At 31.1% G+C, this 15,891-nt stretch overlaps 1 protein-coding gene across 2 annotated transcripts; it reads right to left on the reverse strand.

Annotated features, from left to right (window-relative positions):
* Positions 1 to 152: 152 nt before the first annotated feature.
* On the reverse strand, positions 153 to 15,878 carry LOC105150883 (ionotropic receptor 84a). 2 transcript variants are annotated; one of them, XM_011064258.2, is made up of 9 exons: positions 5,843 to 7,191; positions 5,336 to 5,689; positions 4,986 to 5,101; positions 3,963 to 4,133; positions 3,365 to 3,618; positions 2,951 to 3,159; positions 2,503 to 2,777; positions 2,084 to 2,278; positions 153 to 594 (listed from the first exon to the last, which is right to left on the reverse strand). In XM_011064258.2, exons 2-9 carry the CDS (start codon positions 5,672 to 5,674, stop codon positions 528 to 530), a joined length of 1,626 nt encoding a protein of 541 aa, XP_011062560.2. In that variant the 5' UTR covers positions 5,675 to 5,689; positions 5,843 to 7,191; the 3' UTR covers positions 153 to 527. The 2 variants fall into 2 exon arrangements, with proteins under 2 accessions (XP_011062560.2, XP_087261032.1); XM_087404906.1 differs by lacking the exons at positions 5,336 to 5,689; positions 5,843 to 7,191 and adding an exon at positions 13,630 to 15,878.
* Positions 15,879 to 15,891: the final 13 nt, after the last annotated feature.

Genomic DNA, 15,891 nt, shown 5'->3' on the forward strand with positions numbered 1-15,891 from the left:
GTTGTAAAAGCATTTCCCTGGAGATATGTGCTATGTAGATAAAAATCCCTGTATATCACTGTCGCGGCTGATTTTAGCTGTGAATCATTATAGCTGATAAGATTTATTTATCATACTTTTTAATAATTAATAAGTAAGTAATTAATTTCAAATTTTATATATGAAACAATCTTAAAGCTTGTTTATTAATCACATTGTGCGCATTTATTTTATAAGTAATCTGTTTCCACACAGTGTTTTCTATAAAAAAAGGACTGTTGAAACTTCATTAAAGGATCTATACACATGTTTGATAACTTTACATTAATATTTATATTAATATGTATATTAAATGACAACACATTAAAACAATATCGACAAATCACACTTATTACAAAAGGATACAAACATCGAACAAAGTAATAAAAATCATTCTAATCAAGATTTTTATGAAGTTCAAAATTAGATTAGATGTAGTGCAACAGAAAGCTCAGAAAAATCTGATGCCGCTGAATTTCTTTCGAAATAGTATATATTTCTGCAGGCATTTAACCAAGATATTCCACAATGTTGGTTTCTGCGTTTGACACTTCTTTTATCACGTGCATAGTTTGCCTACGAGGAAAAATATAATAAATAGCACAAGGCATGATAATGAAGTTTCTCTTAAGGGAATGTTGAAGCAGTGATTGAACTTTATCGATATCGATAGTACAGACTTTTTTAACTTTTAATTAAAAATGTTAATTCCATTTCCTGCATTATCATTTCAGACATATTGTAGCACACATTGCTGTTACACAATCAAGTGTGTGTGCACGTATATGTTTATTTTATTCTGTATATTCTCTGTCTATCTGTGTCTAACAATTTGCAACATCATCTCTCTCAAGACTCCTTCTGCTACACGTAATTACTGCTCTGCTTATTGTTCTGAATCTTCGCTAAGCATACGTATGCAAATAAATTGCAATTGAGTGGAAATCTTTTTTTTTAGACTTTTGATAATTAGTTTCATAAACTCACTATTGTTCGTTTATTGGGTGTTCAAAAAAAGATTGAGACTTCGGCTTTACTTGGGAGGATGACGTTTTTGAAAGAAATTTTTCAAACATAAATTGTAATGTATAAAAAGATTTATTTATGGATCTTATCAATTTGATTTGAATGACGTCGCTAAGATCAGATTAAGATCAAATCAATTTTTTTAAATGTCCTATTTTTGATGCCAGAATCTAATAGCTGGTATCAAAAACTTTTCAAAATACTGTAATAAAATTATTTTTCATTAAGTACTTTTTGAATTAAAGACTTGAAAGTTACAATATTGCTGGCATTATATATACGCAAGGTGTTCGACCGATGACTAAAATCTTTTGAATGTTCAAGATTATGTCCTGGATAACATTTGTCAAGAACAAAGCCACTGGAGATTATTCCTCTTATTTTCATTTTTGCACTAAAAATTCAATTTTAAAAATGAAAATAAAAATGAAAATAAAAGATATAACCTCCAGTGACCTTGATCTTGACAAATTATAATTATAATTTAAATTTAATGAAAAATAATATATAATATATAATTATACTTTATTACAGTATTTTGAAAAGCTCTTGACACTAGCTATTAGATTCTGACATCATGAATAGAGTGTTTTATTTGAAAAATCGATTTGATCTTGACCTAATCTTGGCGACGCCACCTAAGGTCATACTGATAAGATCTATTTATACTTTACAATTATTGTCTGAAACATTTTTTTTAAAAACGTCATCCTGTCCCGAGTAAATTCGATCTATTTTAACACGCTGCATACCCCGACGAGCGGTACCGCATCATGTCATTTATACAAGTTGTAAAACTTCTATATAAGAAAAAATTGTCTAAATCGAGTGATAGCTCTACTAGTTTAAAAATGTAAGATTTTGAATCTTTTTACTGTTTTTAATATAAAATCGAGTGTCTCACTTTTTTATTTTGTGTCTATTTTAATCCTGTAAAAGGATTTTTTATCCTGTTTGGTCAATTCAGAAGATTTCATACATTTGTAAAGCAATGATAAATTCCGCACTCACGTCACTTTAGCATCCCTTTAAATCTTACCTCTTATGCCATAATAACTCGAACGCAAATACAATTAAACAAAGAAGTATTCCGTAACCCATTATGACCAGCGCGAAGTAGCATTCTGTGAAACCGATAGTGATGAAGCTAGTTTGACTCGCACATACTGGTTTTCTCGTATATAAGCGATATTCCTCGCGATATTTGAGTCCGTATTCTCGCAATTTTAGAGCTCTGAAAATATATACATAATTCCTGAATGTCGAGAATTATTATATCATGAGATAGTCATTGATTCGTACATACAATATAGTTTTTAGGATACGTGTATAATAAAATATTTTTAAGGCTATGTGATATTTTTACGTTAGACTTTAAACTTTAAAAAGTTTTATATCGAAATTTAAGGATTTAAAAATTCTACGTCTACGTGAATATAATTAAAGGCACCTATTTACCCATTTTTTATTATTTCTGAGTAAGGTGATTGCTCTTGTATCACAAGAAGCGGATATAAGACATTTAGGAAATCGATTTCAGTTAAACCGCACTTCTGCTCCTCCAAATACGTGTCTTGCATCAGTTGGTAAACCGTACCAATTTCACCATGAAATGCGAAGAGTTCGTTTCTTACGCGACGTACACCTTCTTCTACAGACATCCAATTAGATTTCCTTCCTTTTGGCTCGATTCGTTGTTTCAGTATTGTCTTCCTAACGGAGTCTTGGAAAGACTGTCATCCCACAAAGAACTTATCTGTTTTTGTATCTCTTACTATATAGTTAATAGTTTTTACGCCGTAATAAAAATCGAAATGTTTCATAATAAATTATATAATTGTAATTATTACATAATACAATAAGAGTTCTTATATTATTAATTTTCGCGATTTTTTTATTTACCGACCTTAAAGTAATGTCTATTATATACTACATCCTGCACGCCCAGCTTTAAAGGACTGTTTAAGAGATCCCGAAGAGTTTTGATAGAATCTGTAGTAGACTGCAGCAAACTCACGATATTTGCTGTATAAGCTGCATAGAGACTCAACGAGACCAGCAATAACATAAGAGTAACAATTCGAGATGAAACTCTGTAGGGCTCGAACGAATATCCTATCAGAATACAATAATTTTAGAAATTTTATGTGGAAACGAAATGAAAATAATTTAATCCATCGTAAAGTATAGTAAATATTACGGTTACGTATTTGCACGAGAAAGATAAAATTTGATGTCTTAGGGATTTTTGAATAATATTTGAGAATCATGTTAGTAATATTCCTGTCTACGATTATATTACCGAAAATTGTTTCTCTACCTTGCTGAGAAAATGCGCCTAAAAGAATGAGAAGATTATCGCTGACTGTTGGCTTGCTGGGATTTAATTGATTCCAGTAGGCTGCTGACTTTGATATTCTATCGCGATTGTATTCCCATTTAATGGATAAATAGAGCAAACAGAAGACCAAAACGAGAAATACTGCAATTGCTATCCAGACGTTTCGTTGAAAAGGCAGAATAAATATGTTGCTCACAGTCGACAGTAAAGGTCGCCGAAATATGAAACGTGAGCTATATAGATTTGTATAAAATATCAATAACAATATATTAGGTGTTGGAATTAATTCGTAGCGTTTTTAAATGAAAGAATGTTATTTATTTCACATGAGCATTAAAAAATACATTAATGAAAGTACTTCCCATCACTTGTAAAACGCTACGAATTAATTCCAACACCTAATAATAAAATGAAGAATTATAATAAAAAGTTAAAATTAATAGCAGTTTAATTTTTTTTTCAGTAATAAAAGCTAAATTATTAACTTTAACTGAAATTTTAATTATTTCCAGCCTTTCCCAAATGTTGCCTTTAGAAAAAAGATATAGAAAATCAATTTAATAAATAAAAGTGTTACCTCGTATGTGTATACAATTGAACATATTGCACAACACCGATACGTTCCGGTACGAGAAATGTGGCGGTACCGCCGATATCAATTTCACGCCGTTCCAACATCCCGATCATTCCGCTCCAAGAACCATTCTCAGTGCGATATCCCCAGCTGTTCGTGACTTCGAAACTTATCCTAAAGCAAAAGTATAGAATTTTTAGTCGTCGATTAATACAATATTTTAACGAATACCAAATACAGCTGTCATATATATATATAAATATCAAATGTGTATATTTGTACATATTTATGTCATATTATATCATTTGTATCTATGTTTGCTGGGCTGTATTTCAATCCGCAAATTCGTCATATCGTATCTCGTGTTCATGAAAGTAAATAATGATTTTTTACATCAGTTTTTTTTTAATGGTTAAAAATGGTTATTTAATCAAAATTCTTAATTTATTTGATATTAAAGAAAGATGTATTGATCAGGTAATAGATTCAAATAAAAAATATACAAATTAATATTCAAAAAAGTTTATATAAAAAGTCGCTTCATCTTTAATTAAATATTTTTGTGCGAGTATTTATACGATTATTATAGACGAGAGAAAAGATTTAAAAAGTTATGTCGTAATATTTACGAATTTAGTAATAAATTTTGGACTTTAAGTAGCCAACACCACAATTAGATACGAGAGTACATGCAGTAATCATGCAAATGTCTGTTATGATAATTAATAAATATGCCATATTTATTTGATTAAACGAAACGATCCATTCATGTATCTGATCATGTAATTTTCCGGTTAAATCAATTTATCATTGTTTTTGACGTATGAAGGTATATCGCTTGATTACTTCGCTGTAACCTCATTAATTAACCTTGAGCTCGAATTTATTACGTCGTTTGAAAGCTTGCATTCATGATTTTAAAATTGGCAAGACAATTCGTTCTAAATTATCTCCGTTTCATGGATTTATTTCAAACACCCTAACAAAATATTTGGCCGTTGGTGTGATGTTGAAGGTCAAACTCACGTTGCATTCATTCGGTTCACTAAATGCAGTATCCACGGATAATTAGCCTTTGTGACAGGATCTACGGATTTATCTTTGAAGTCAGTCAAATGGTTGATGGTGTTAGGATCCGTCATCTGTGTGCAATAACAATAAATCTTAAAAGAAAATATCTCTTTTGTTAAAAAAAAAATTAGCACTTAAAAGAGATTATAGCATCATAGCATTTTTGAAATTTTATTATGGACGTCGCTAGTACTTGGTTTTTGTCTAATATTAAATGTTATATAGATATTTTATTAGCTTGTAGAATGCTTTGGCATCTCGTTGGTGTTTAAGTGCACTTATATGACAATTATATTTCAAAGTACCACGAGACAAGATTTAAGAGCCGTCTGTTGAAGATTTTTCCTTCGTGCTGAAGCCACATCGAAAGTGCTCATTTTCAAACCATTTTTAATTGTCCAGTTTCCACGATTTTCCCATATTACACCTCTCTGTGAACTTGGTCGATATATGGATAATAATTTGAAAAAATCACCATCGAATCTTTGCGCAAGGATTACATCGCTATCAGGATAAATCGCCATATCCTTAAAGATTTCTAACACGGAGTCATCATATTTAAAAGTTAAATTGACATTATTATCATTGTCGATCATTGCTCTTCGATCTTGAAAAAGTAGCCACTTTGTCGGAGCGACGAACATCCTTTTCGAGTGTGCCTATCATTTCATATCAGATATGAATCATGATAAATTAGAAGATTGATATAAGATCCATAACGAAATTGTGAGTCTCATCAATCAAAGTGTCAGCGAAATGTAAAGACAGTTTTTTTTAATGTAATATGTTAATAGATATAAATATTATATTACCTGTCATAAAATATCAATGGCGTAATCGCAACATAAATTCAACATATATAGGTTTTGATGTTCTAAATTATTGTAAATTTTCGGATTAAGTTCTTCATAGGAATTATGAATATTGTGTATCAAGTAGTTGCTCGACAATATTCTTGATAATTTGATCGTATCATCTGCGAAAGGATATTATATTTAATTTAACTCCAATAAATATCTTTTGCGTTATTTTTAAATAAGTAAAGATAGAAATTGTATTATATATACTTGGAAGGAACGATTTTGTTGAAGTATCTAAAAATTAAGCTAGATATAGATCTGAAAATAATTTTGTTGAACCTATCGGTTCTTTGGCATTTTATTATTTCCGAAATAAAAATTAATATATAATACAATAATATATTCTTTTACCTAGACTTGTAATTTTTTATCGAAAAATGTAAAGTAGGTACATTTATTTACGTAGTTATTCAATAACATATCATGAAATTAGAGAAGCTAATTGAATGATGGGCAAAATGTAAAACAAATAGAGTTACATGTGTTGCCAAAGAGAAACCAATTCCTGGAAGATCGAGAATTTACCTAAATAATCCTCAGAAAAGTATATCTACAGCTATCTCTTATTTAATCTTCCAATAATATAAAATGTCTTGGAAAAATGTGTAAAGAAGGAAAATAAAAAGAAAATAACTAATGCTGGACTTTCTTTCTTAGAGTTTATTTATCCATATATTATCCCTCAAGGATCTCTTATCTTTTAGCATGCATATCACTTTTTTTTTCATCTTAGATTTAAGAAAAAGAAAGAGAAAACAGTGGGAAAAGAGAGTCTGAAATACACGGAGACATTTGCTTTATGTTAATATATAAATGCGTCAAAATAAATATTATTAAGATAAGGTTCACATATTTACACGTTTACACTTGTATTTAGACTCTGATTAATTCTCTTGTATTATTTATTATACGGCTGTCAATGTTCACGAATAAAAATATTGCATAGGAAGAAAGTTCTCGAAAAAAATAAGATATTATAAAAAAGCTTTCTACTATTTTTATTTCAACCAGTAGTTTTTAAAATATGAAAATTTAAAATTGCCAATCGTAAATTATAGTTAAACGGCTTCTTATCGTGAGCCATCACTAACACCATTCGATATCTACAACTCAGGGACAGAGTTGTTTAACTGTAATTCGTAATTGTAAACCGTCTGCAATTTTAAACCGTCATATTTAAAAAAAAATCGCAAATACTTTATTAACTTTTTTTCGAGAACTTTCTTGTTGTATTATTTTGATTTGTGAATTTTGGAACATTCTGTAGAAGACCATTTTTTACTTTCACTATTAGTATTATTTTTTGCAATTACAGCTAATAGTTGCTATAAATTTCGAGTGCTTCCTTCCCTCTTTAATGAGCAACTAATATATAAAAATTATGAACATGAAAATCTTGCCATAGTTAATGCACAGTTGTAGAGATATTCTCGAAGGTGGGAATAGAGCGGGCGTCGCGTTCACGATAAATCTTACGATCACGTCGTCGATGCGAAATGACGCGATTACGTCATTGCCGAGTGACAGTGCAAGGATGTACAGGATAATGAGGATCATCCCGACCGCGCTTGTCTCCGCTGACTGCGGAAATTCTTCAGGATCGTAGAAAGACTCGATTGTTTGTTCACCGTTTATTGTACCATAATCTCTCGGTATGTTCATGATTACCTAGTGATTTGCGTAATTCTGCACATTGTAAAATCACGAATCTGCGAAAAAATTACGGACAATCAAGGTAACGAGCATTATTACGACTGGTGAAATATTCAGGGTACATGATAGATGCTCGTTAACGTCTGTCAACAGATTATATACTTCGGGTGCTTGTCGTGACATGATTTCACCAGCTTTCCTCGTTCTTACGAATGCTTTTTCATCCCTCTAAGTGCACTATTTAAGACAATAATGGCAGTTAAAGCACTATAAATCCGTAAAGAAAGACAGGCCTGAGAGACTTAGCCTACTCCCAATGTCGCATATTATTTTCGAAGGATTTTTTTGCTTGTTTTCTTATCATGAAATGAAGGTTTGTATTCCGAGCACTTCTGGCGCTCATATTTGACACACATGTTCTCGTGTTGACAGTAGTTATTATTATATCAGATTATTATATCAGATAAATTTATTTAACATATATTAAGCTAAATTGTTATATATTTTAATTAAATATAATTAAAGGTAAGGGAAAAAAATTTTTGTTTACGAAAGTTTTATTTTGTTCCTGCAATTAATGCGATGTGTTAATGCAATGTATCAAATTCGGATGGTGTATTCGATAACTTTGTAAAATAATAGTTGTAATTGTTGTAATAATTATCGAATTTCAGGAGTGCAGGTCAAATTGAAGTCTATGTAAAGTAACGTAATCAAAAAATTTTTTAGTCAAAATGACATCGGGGATGCACATTTTAACTATAACTTGCCTACATTTAAAGTAAATTATTTTAAGTACAATTATTCTAACTTGATGATTGCATTTAGTCTTTCCATTTGAATCAAACTGACGGATAGATTACTTTATATATGTCGTAGTGATTTTAGGTCACTTGATCAGTTCTAAAATCAAGAAATAATTAAATATTTTTTTGTATAAATAGAATAGCTGTGATAAAATGTAGGATTTTTTCAAATGTTAATTTATTATTCATTTATGATAAATTTTTTTAAGATAGTGTTGATTTATCAAGTCTCTCTCTATAATTTTCAACAAAAAATCTACGCTGCATTATATTGTATAATAGTAATTTACAAAAAATATTTCAGTTTTTTATTTTTTTATCACTCTTATGTTTTTGGAAATCTGTCATTCGACTGATACTGCGGCGAAAAAAATTGTTATATACATCGAATATTTTTTTATTTAATATCTATAATACTTAGCAAATTTGTAATTCAGATATTGTATAATAACTGTGTATAATAACTTGTGTAATAACTTTTTTATTCCTAAAATAAGAATTAATTTTATTGACTTATAAAAAATAATTGACATAAACAAATTTTTTTTTAGATCTTGTCAGGATAGTCTCTCCCTCCTATGTAAACTAAGATATTTAATACTTATATAATTTAAAGCTACAATATATTATATTTTCGTATTAATTTTATATGATTTACTTTCGATATACAATATATCGATATACATAAATTAAAAATAATTTTTGTATCAGGTATACAAATGAATAATCCAAATTTTTTAAGTTAAATTCAAGATTTATTTTAAAAAAAACTGAAACAAATTTTTTAATCAAAATATTCACCGTTGCTTTTATAACTTTAATCCATCTTTCAGGCAGCTGACGAATTCCATCTCGAAAAAATGCTGTGTCTTTGGACGCGATATTGTCAAGCCATTTCCGGATCTCATCTACTGATTAGAAGTGGGTATTGAACAAGACGTGTTGTATCGACCGAAACAGGTGATAATCAAATGGAGCAATGTCTGGTGAATACGCCGGGTGCTGCAAGACGTCCCAGCCAAGATTCATTATGATGTCTTTTGTGTTGGAAGCAATGTGTGACCTGGCGTTGCCATGTAACAATTTCACAGGACATTTCTCCTTTGCCAGTATACGGATGTTTCTATTCCAAGTCTTGACTCAAGCAGATTAATTGGCATTGCTAGCAGTCCGCGGTAATTGTTTCACCCAGTTCCAACAGCTCGTAATAGAGCTCGCCCTTCATATCCCACCAAATGCAGAGCAGAACCTTCTTTCCGAAACGCTTTGCGACCAATATTGATAGTTCACCGGGATTTATCCATGACTTTTTGCATTTAGGATTGTCATAAAGTATCTATTTCATCGTCTGTAATGATTTTCCATAAGAAAGACTTTCGATTGCTTATGAAAAGAGAAAGACATGCTGCCACTCGTTGATTTTTGTTGGCTTCAGTGAGTTTATGGAATTCATTTTTCTTCTTTTTGGATCTTATCCATCTCATGTAAGTGTTTGGAAATGATTTGCTGCGTTACTTCCAACTGTTGTGCAAGCTTCTTTTGCGTTTGTGCCGAATTCTCAGCGAGCAAATCATCGTTGTCGCATTTCGAGAGCCAGGAACAGGATGTACTAGGAAGTTGTTTGTCGATCAGACTGAAATCACCGCTTTTAAACCGCTTAAACTAAAATGCGCACACATCGTGATATAACACCTTCGTCGAGAAAGGAACAAATCGATTCGCATGCTCTTATAGCATTTTTTCCTTGTTGAAATTCATACAGAATATGCACTTTATCTGTTATCATGTTTGATTCTATTGAACTGAATATTTTTGAAGATTATGTTGGGCCTATCGCCATACTAAGGGTGCGTTCCGAGTTGCGCATGAAGCGCATGATGTATCGTTTTATTCTTCTTTATTATTTAGTGAACAACAAGGACAAATGATACATCATGCACATAACACACCCTTAATGTCATTTCTAATAGCTATATGTCAACACTACATAACCGCAATAAAGCGAGAAAATCAATGATTTTAAAATTAATTTCTAACTGCTAAAAAATATTTGGATTATTCATTTGTACACCTAATAAATTCTTTCCAAATCAAAAGATATAAAACTAAATACTTTATTTATTTATTTTACATTCAAGTGTTAATAATTTTATGGGGTGTGAAATAAAACTTTCCTGTGACACACGATGCTTTAATGTAAGAATCCCTTTGGTTGGAAAATTTTTATATTTCGTCGAAACATTTAATAGAAGATTTGTTCGCAATAAACGTGCAAAATGATAATTAATCTTAGTTTTAAGTCTGTACATATACGCTGTATCGTGATATCATAAAACGATAAGACTCAATCCTCATATAATCGGTTCTGAAAACTTCTGTTCCATGTGCGTACAACATGGACATTAATCCTTTCAAGTGTCTCCCATTATGCAATGACGAAGTTTGTTTTTTAATCATTGCAATTACGTACATTTATACATCTGCGTTTGTATTTATTTTTCAGAGGAAAGGCAAACATTGCATGTTAAATCGAAATTTATACGTTAATTATGTATTTATACGTTAATTATGTATTTTTTGAAACAAAATTATATTTAGTTACTAATGAGAATTCGACAATGAGTCGTAAGTTGACGAGCACTCTTGTTAATCATTATAAATTCTCAATTAATGAGAGAAAACGTGCACGGAAGAAAACTTTTCACTTTTCCCAAACATTTCACCCGTGTGCGAAATCGTGCTTGTCGAGGAGATCACGCGGCGTATCTCCGCAATTAAGGCGAGCAAATCACGCAATTATAAGGCGAGAGATACGCGACAATTACATTGCAACATTTCACGTAGACAAGAGATGATTGCGCAACAATTTAATTCATAATAAAGAACAGATTTCTCTAAAGATGATTGCGTTTCACGTGTCCTTAAAATTACTTTTGCACTTTTAATCCTTTTTCTTGTTTCAGTAAATAAATAAATAACGGATAAATGGCTTAAAAATTGAGGAAATGTATGAATAAATAAATACATGAATGAATAACAGATGTAAGAAAAATTAAGAATCTTTTTTGATTTGCTGTAATTCTGCTTTATACTTATGATGAACTCAACACGGCGATCGTACTATCTATTTTTCAAGCACACGAAAGTTTCATAGATTGTTTTTATATTATAATAAAATTCTTTGAATAAAAATAGTCAATTATTATGTTGCATTAAGCTTTATTTATTGAAATAAATTTTCCTCGTGGATTACGAGGAATTAAGAAATATTTCGCAGATCACGCTTTTAGCCACGTATAGACCGAGACTTTGCTTGTCGCTTGCATCGGTTGCTCGCGTGATTAGTTAGTGATTGTCACGTGAGACGAGCCTCCCGCTTCTTATCAGTGCTTATTCACGAGATCACTCGATCGATAGGAGCAAACATCGCATCACACGTGTTCAGAATTAATCATCTCAAGACCGTAAATCCGTGGGGCGCGATTTAACAACTAGTTTTATTACCGTTCTTTAATAATTAATAGTCTGCATGAAATGTACGACTCTCGATCGCGATCGAATATTTCACTTGTAGACAAGATGATAATCCATTGCGCAAGATACGACTTCGTGGAAGCAACTACGATTGCGAATTTCCTCTTTCGAGAAAGATGTTCTCGTCACATTCTTATTTTGAATTTATCTGTGAAGGCAATTATCTGATAAGGCCATTTAAAGAATTAATTTAAAGATTATATTCTCCTAGTCATTGTATTAGGAATTATTTATTCGCTATTGCTTTACTAAAATGCGCAGATTACTTCAAAATCTCAGATAATCTTAATCACGATGTCGGAGAATTTCACATTTATCAAATATCTATTAAAAGTATTAATTTTATTGAGACATTTGCTACTTCCGGAGTTTTGAAAATCGAATATGTATCGATTTTTATATATTCAATTAGTTGATAATAATAAATCGGGTCTTTGACGTATTACTTTGACCGTGACTTTTGTTTCGAAAACGAAATCGCAAGAAAGTTCGTGTTTACCAGCCGGAAAGAAACTTTGCTATGCGCGGCTTGGTAAAATGGTTAAACTACATAGCTCGTTTACTGACAAAAAGGAAAAGGACGGAAACACGTTGCGATGCTACACTTTCTCGTCACTCGAAATGCGACCTGATAAAATTACGAGCACGCTTTCGCCGCGGAAATTTTTTTATGGCGTGTCTAAAGTTTCCGTAAACCAGGACCGTTGTAGGTGTATGTAATTGGTATCAGTATAACTTGATAAAACACACAAAGTCGCATCGCACTTATTTGTGTATCACGGAATAATAGTAAGTTTATTCGTGTATTATGAAACAATCGTAATGTTAACGAAAATATGACGCATTATACATTACGATTTCGTGATACACGAATAAATTCACAAATAGTGCGACGCGACTTTGTGTGTTTTATCAAGTTATACTGATATTAATTGACAATTACACTCATATTGAATCAAACTCAATCATACTCATATTCAAAAAAATACTAAATTTTAATAAATATTTGTTTGAATAGTTCTAATAGTTCTTACCAAATGTAAACATTTATTTGATATAACCATTAATTTGATTTAATTATTTTTTTATTGAGTAAATATTTATTTACTGTAAGTAAATATTTATTTAATACTATTCAATATTGTCAAGATTTAGTAAATTTTCTTTCGGCATACGCACAATTTTTTTTGAAATATCTAAATGGACAATTATTACAAAATATTTCGATAAATAGCAACATTATTTAACGATTTTCACAATTAGAATATTACAATTTGCGTTAGTACATTCTCGCTGAACTTTAAATAAAGTCTAAATAATAAATTCGTCATATATTGTAAACGTTAGACAAGTAATTTAATGTTCGAAGAATGTAGAATGGAAAACGCGACAATGCAGCTATTACATAATTAACTAGCCGTTTCATTGCAATAAGAATGTATATGCTGTCTTTATCACGGATGCGCCACGCACAATGTATTCAATCTCTTTATCGCCTACGTCATTTAAATTGGTGACTATGTTAAGAACCAAGATTGACGGAAGTGGAAGGGACGGACAGGACTGGTATAACTTGCTACTGGCAACGACTTGGCCGACGTGCCAGTTTATCGACCCGCGAATGAGGCCACAGTGATGGGGTCTGTGGGTCACTCAGAGACCCACTGATGATGATGATGATGATGATGACGATGACGATGATATGCCGCAAATAAGAGACTCCGACAACATCGCGAGAGTCATTACCTCGTGAATGAGTCTTCGTGCCGAGAATGAGTTACGATTCCGGTGTGGAGAAGTAGTTCTCGTTAAGAGACGTCCGCTTTGGAATTTCTGCTCAGAGACTTAGCGAACTCGCGCACGCAGTCATCGACTTTCCGCGAAAGAATTATATGAACCGGTGATTTTCCATAACGCTCACCTACGTTTCGCCGTACACTTCTGAAAGAAAGACACATAATTGATAATATAACTTTAATGAATTGTCTTCTGTAATATTTCTTCATTTTATTCGATTGATTCACAAATATATTATTATAGAACAAAATTAATTTTTATATCAAAGATAATATGATATAATAGAGTATAACAGATTAATCTGACTGTTGAACCGTATCTATATCAATCGTATCGATTTGTCTGAATCCTTGTCTGATATAAGTTTCTATTATTAATTATTTGCGATAAATATTGATATAGCTGTCCCGATTTAGAGTTGACTACATTTCTGAAATATTTGTTTAGAGTTGATTAACATTCCTGAAATATATTCGTTATTGGTTGAAATATATTCATTTAACAGGATCACAGCAAAAATTACAGTTATATGTCAGCTTCTTATTTCTATGTCAATAAGTTTATCTGACATAATTAGTAGTGATCAATTTTTAGATTACATCGAATAGCGCAAGATTAATTATATCCGGTATCACAAAATCGATAATTTGGATCGTATATAATATTGCAATTTTGAGAAAAAGCAATCTGTAATTTTCCATATCGAAAATAATTTACTTAAAGAACATAAAAGATTTATAGTCATCAAAGGAATATTGTAATAGTTTTTTTTTTCTCAGAACAATATAATAAATAGTTACGAGAGGAATTCTTTTACTTACCGGTTGGCCTTGGCACTATATATGAGTAGATTTGGCGATGTGTATCGTTAACATTGAGAAACAGCTAATATTGTTCTTTTTTTCAAATTTAAATAACTTATCTTGCACATATTGATCTATTGATTATCATATCAGATAACTGTTTAAAATTAGAAAATTTGTTTGTTTTGCTGCCCATAAATTCTTCTAGTAGCTATTTTTCTGCACTATATGTATGGCTAGTATTTTAAGAGATTTGATTAGCATTCTAATAATTTATAAATTATTATTAATTGATGATCATGAGTTTTCTTGCACTATATGTCTTAAATATTAATATTTTTGAGTTATTGATATTAAATAAATGAATGGTGAGTTAATTAAATGAGTTAATTTTAATAAATAAAACAAATATAATAATGATAATAAATGGAAGAGTGAGAGAGAGAGAGAGAGAGAGAGAGAGAGAGAGAGAGAGAGAATGAACGAATAAATGACTCGCTATTTATTAGGCGTTCTAGGTACAATCCTCTTAAATGTAAGAATAATACAACGTCAACAAACATTATTAAAATGCAAATATGTACATGCATTAAAAAGAAAAAGAAAAAAGATAAATGCTTATATACAAAAAATAAAAAGAAGAAAAAAAAATAACTAACAAGTGGCAGTGTTAAATAACGTGCATTTACACATGCAACTTATATACCATTAAATATTACGATTACAAAGCAGGTATTCATTAAAATTAATACAATTTGAAGCTGTAACATTTTGTAAAAGATCATTCCATAGCTCGACAGTGAAAGATACAAACGACTTTTTGTAAAATCGATAGAGTTATCTGACATACATCTTTTTTTTTGTAAAATTCAGTCCTACATGGTGGTAAATAAATGTAAAAGATTTAAAACTTGCAAAGATCTCTCCAATAATTTAATTGAGAAAGAGAATTAACTTAAGGTTGTTGAAACATTAAGGAGGAATGATCCAAGAAAATGATAAAAAAATTTTGATTTGTAAATGAAAGGTGCTTTTACAAGACACGAAGCGAGAAAACAGCTTAACTTCGCATTACTCAAAGATTGACAAATAAAGAAAATAGCGTTAGCCTTAAGACGTTCTGTACATATTTACTGTGCACACCATGCACTTGCCACACGCAAGTATCACGCATTGGTTCGGAATCTGCTCCTTTCGAGATATTCCATTGTATCGGTTAAGACGGTTTATTTTTAGACAATTCTATCTTTCACGTGTGCAGAGTATTGTTCTTAACTGGACTTTACCATTTCGCTTTGCCTTTTTACTTACGATTCGCTGATAGGCACACAGGTGCATTCAGGAAAAAGCGTACCGCGCGTGGGAGAGGAGTTGGGAGCCGCGCCGGTGGGGCTCCAACGGCGTGGTC

This window comes from Acromyrmex echinatior, chromosome 3, assembly GCF_024713525.1.
Source record: "Acromyrmex echinatior isolate Ae372 chromosome 3, ASM2471352v2, whole genome shotgun sequence".
Taxonomy (NCBI): Eukaryota; Metazoa; Arthropoda; class Insecta; order Hymenoptera; family Formicidae; genus Acromyrmex; species Acromyrmex echinatior.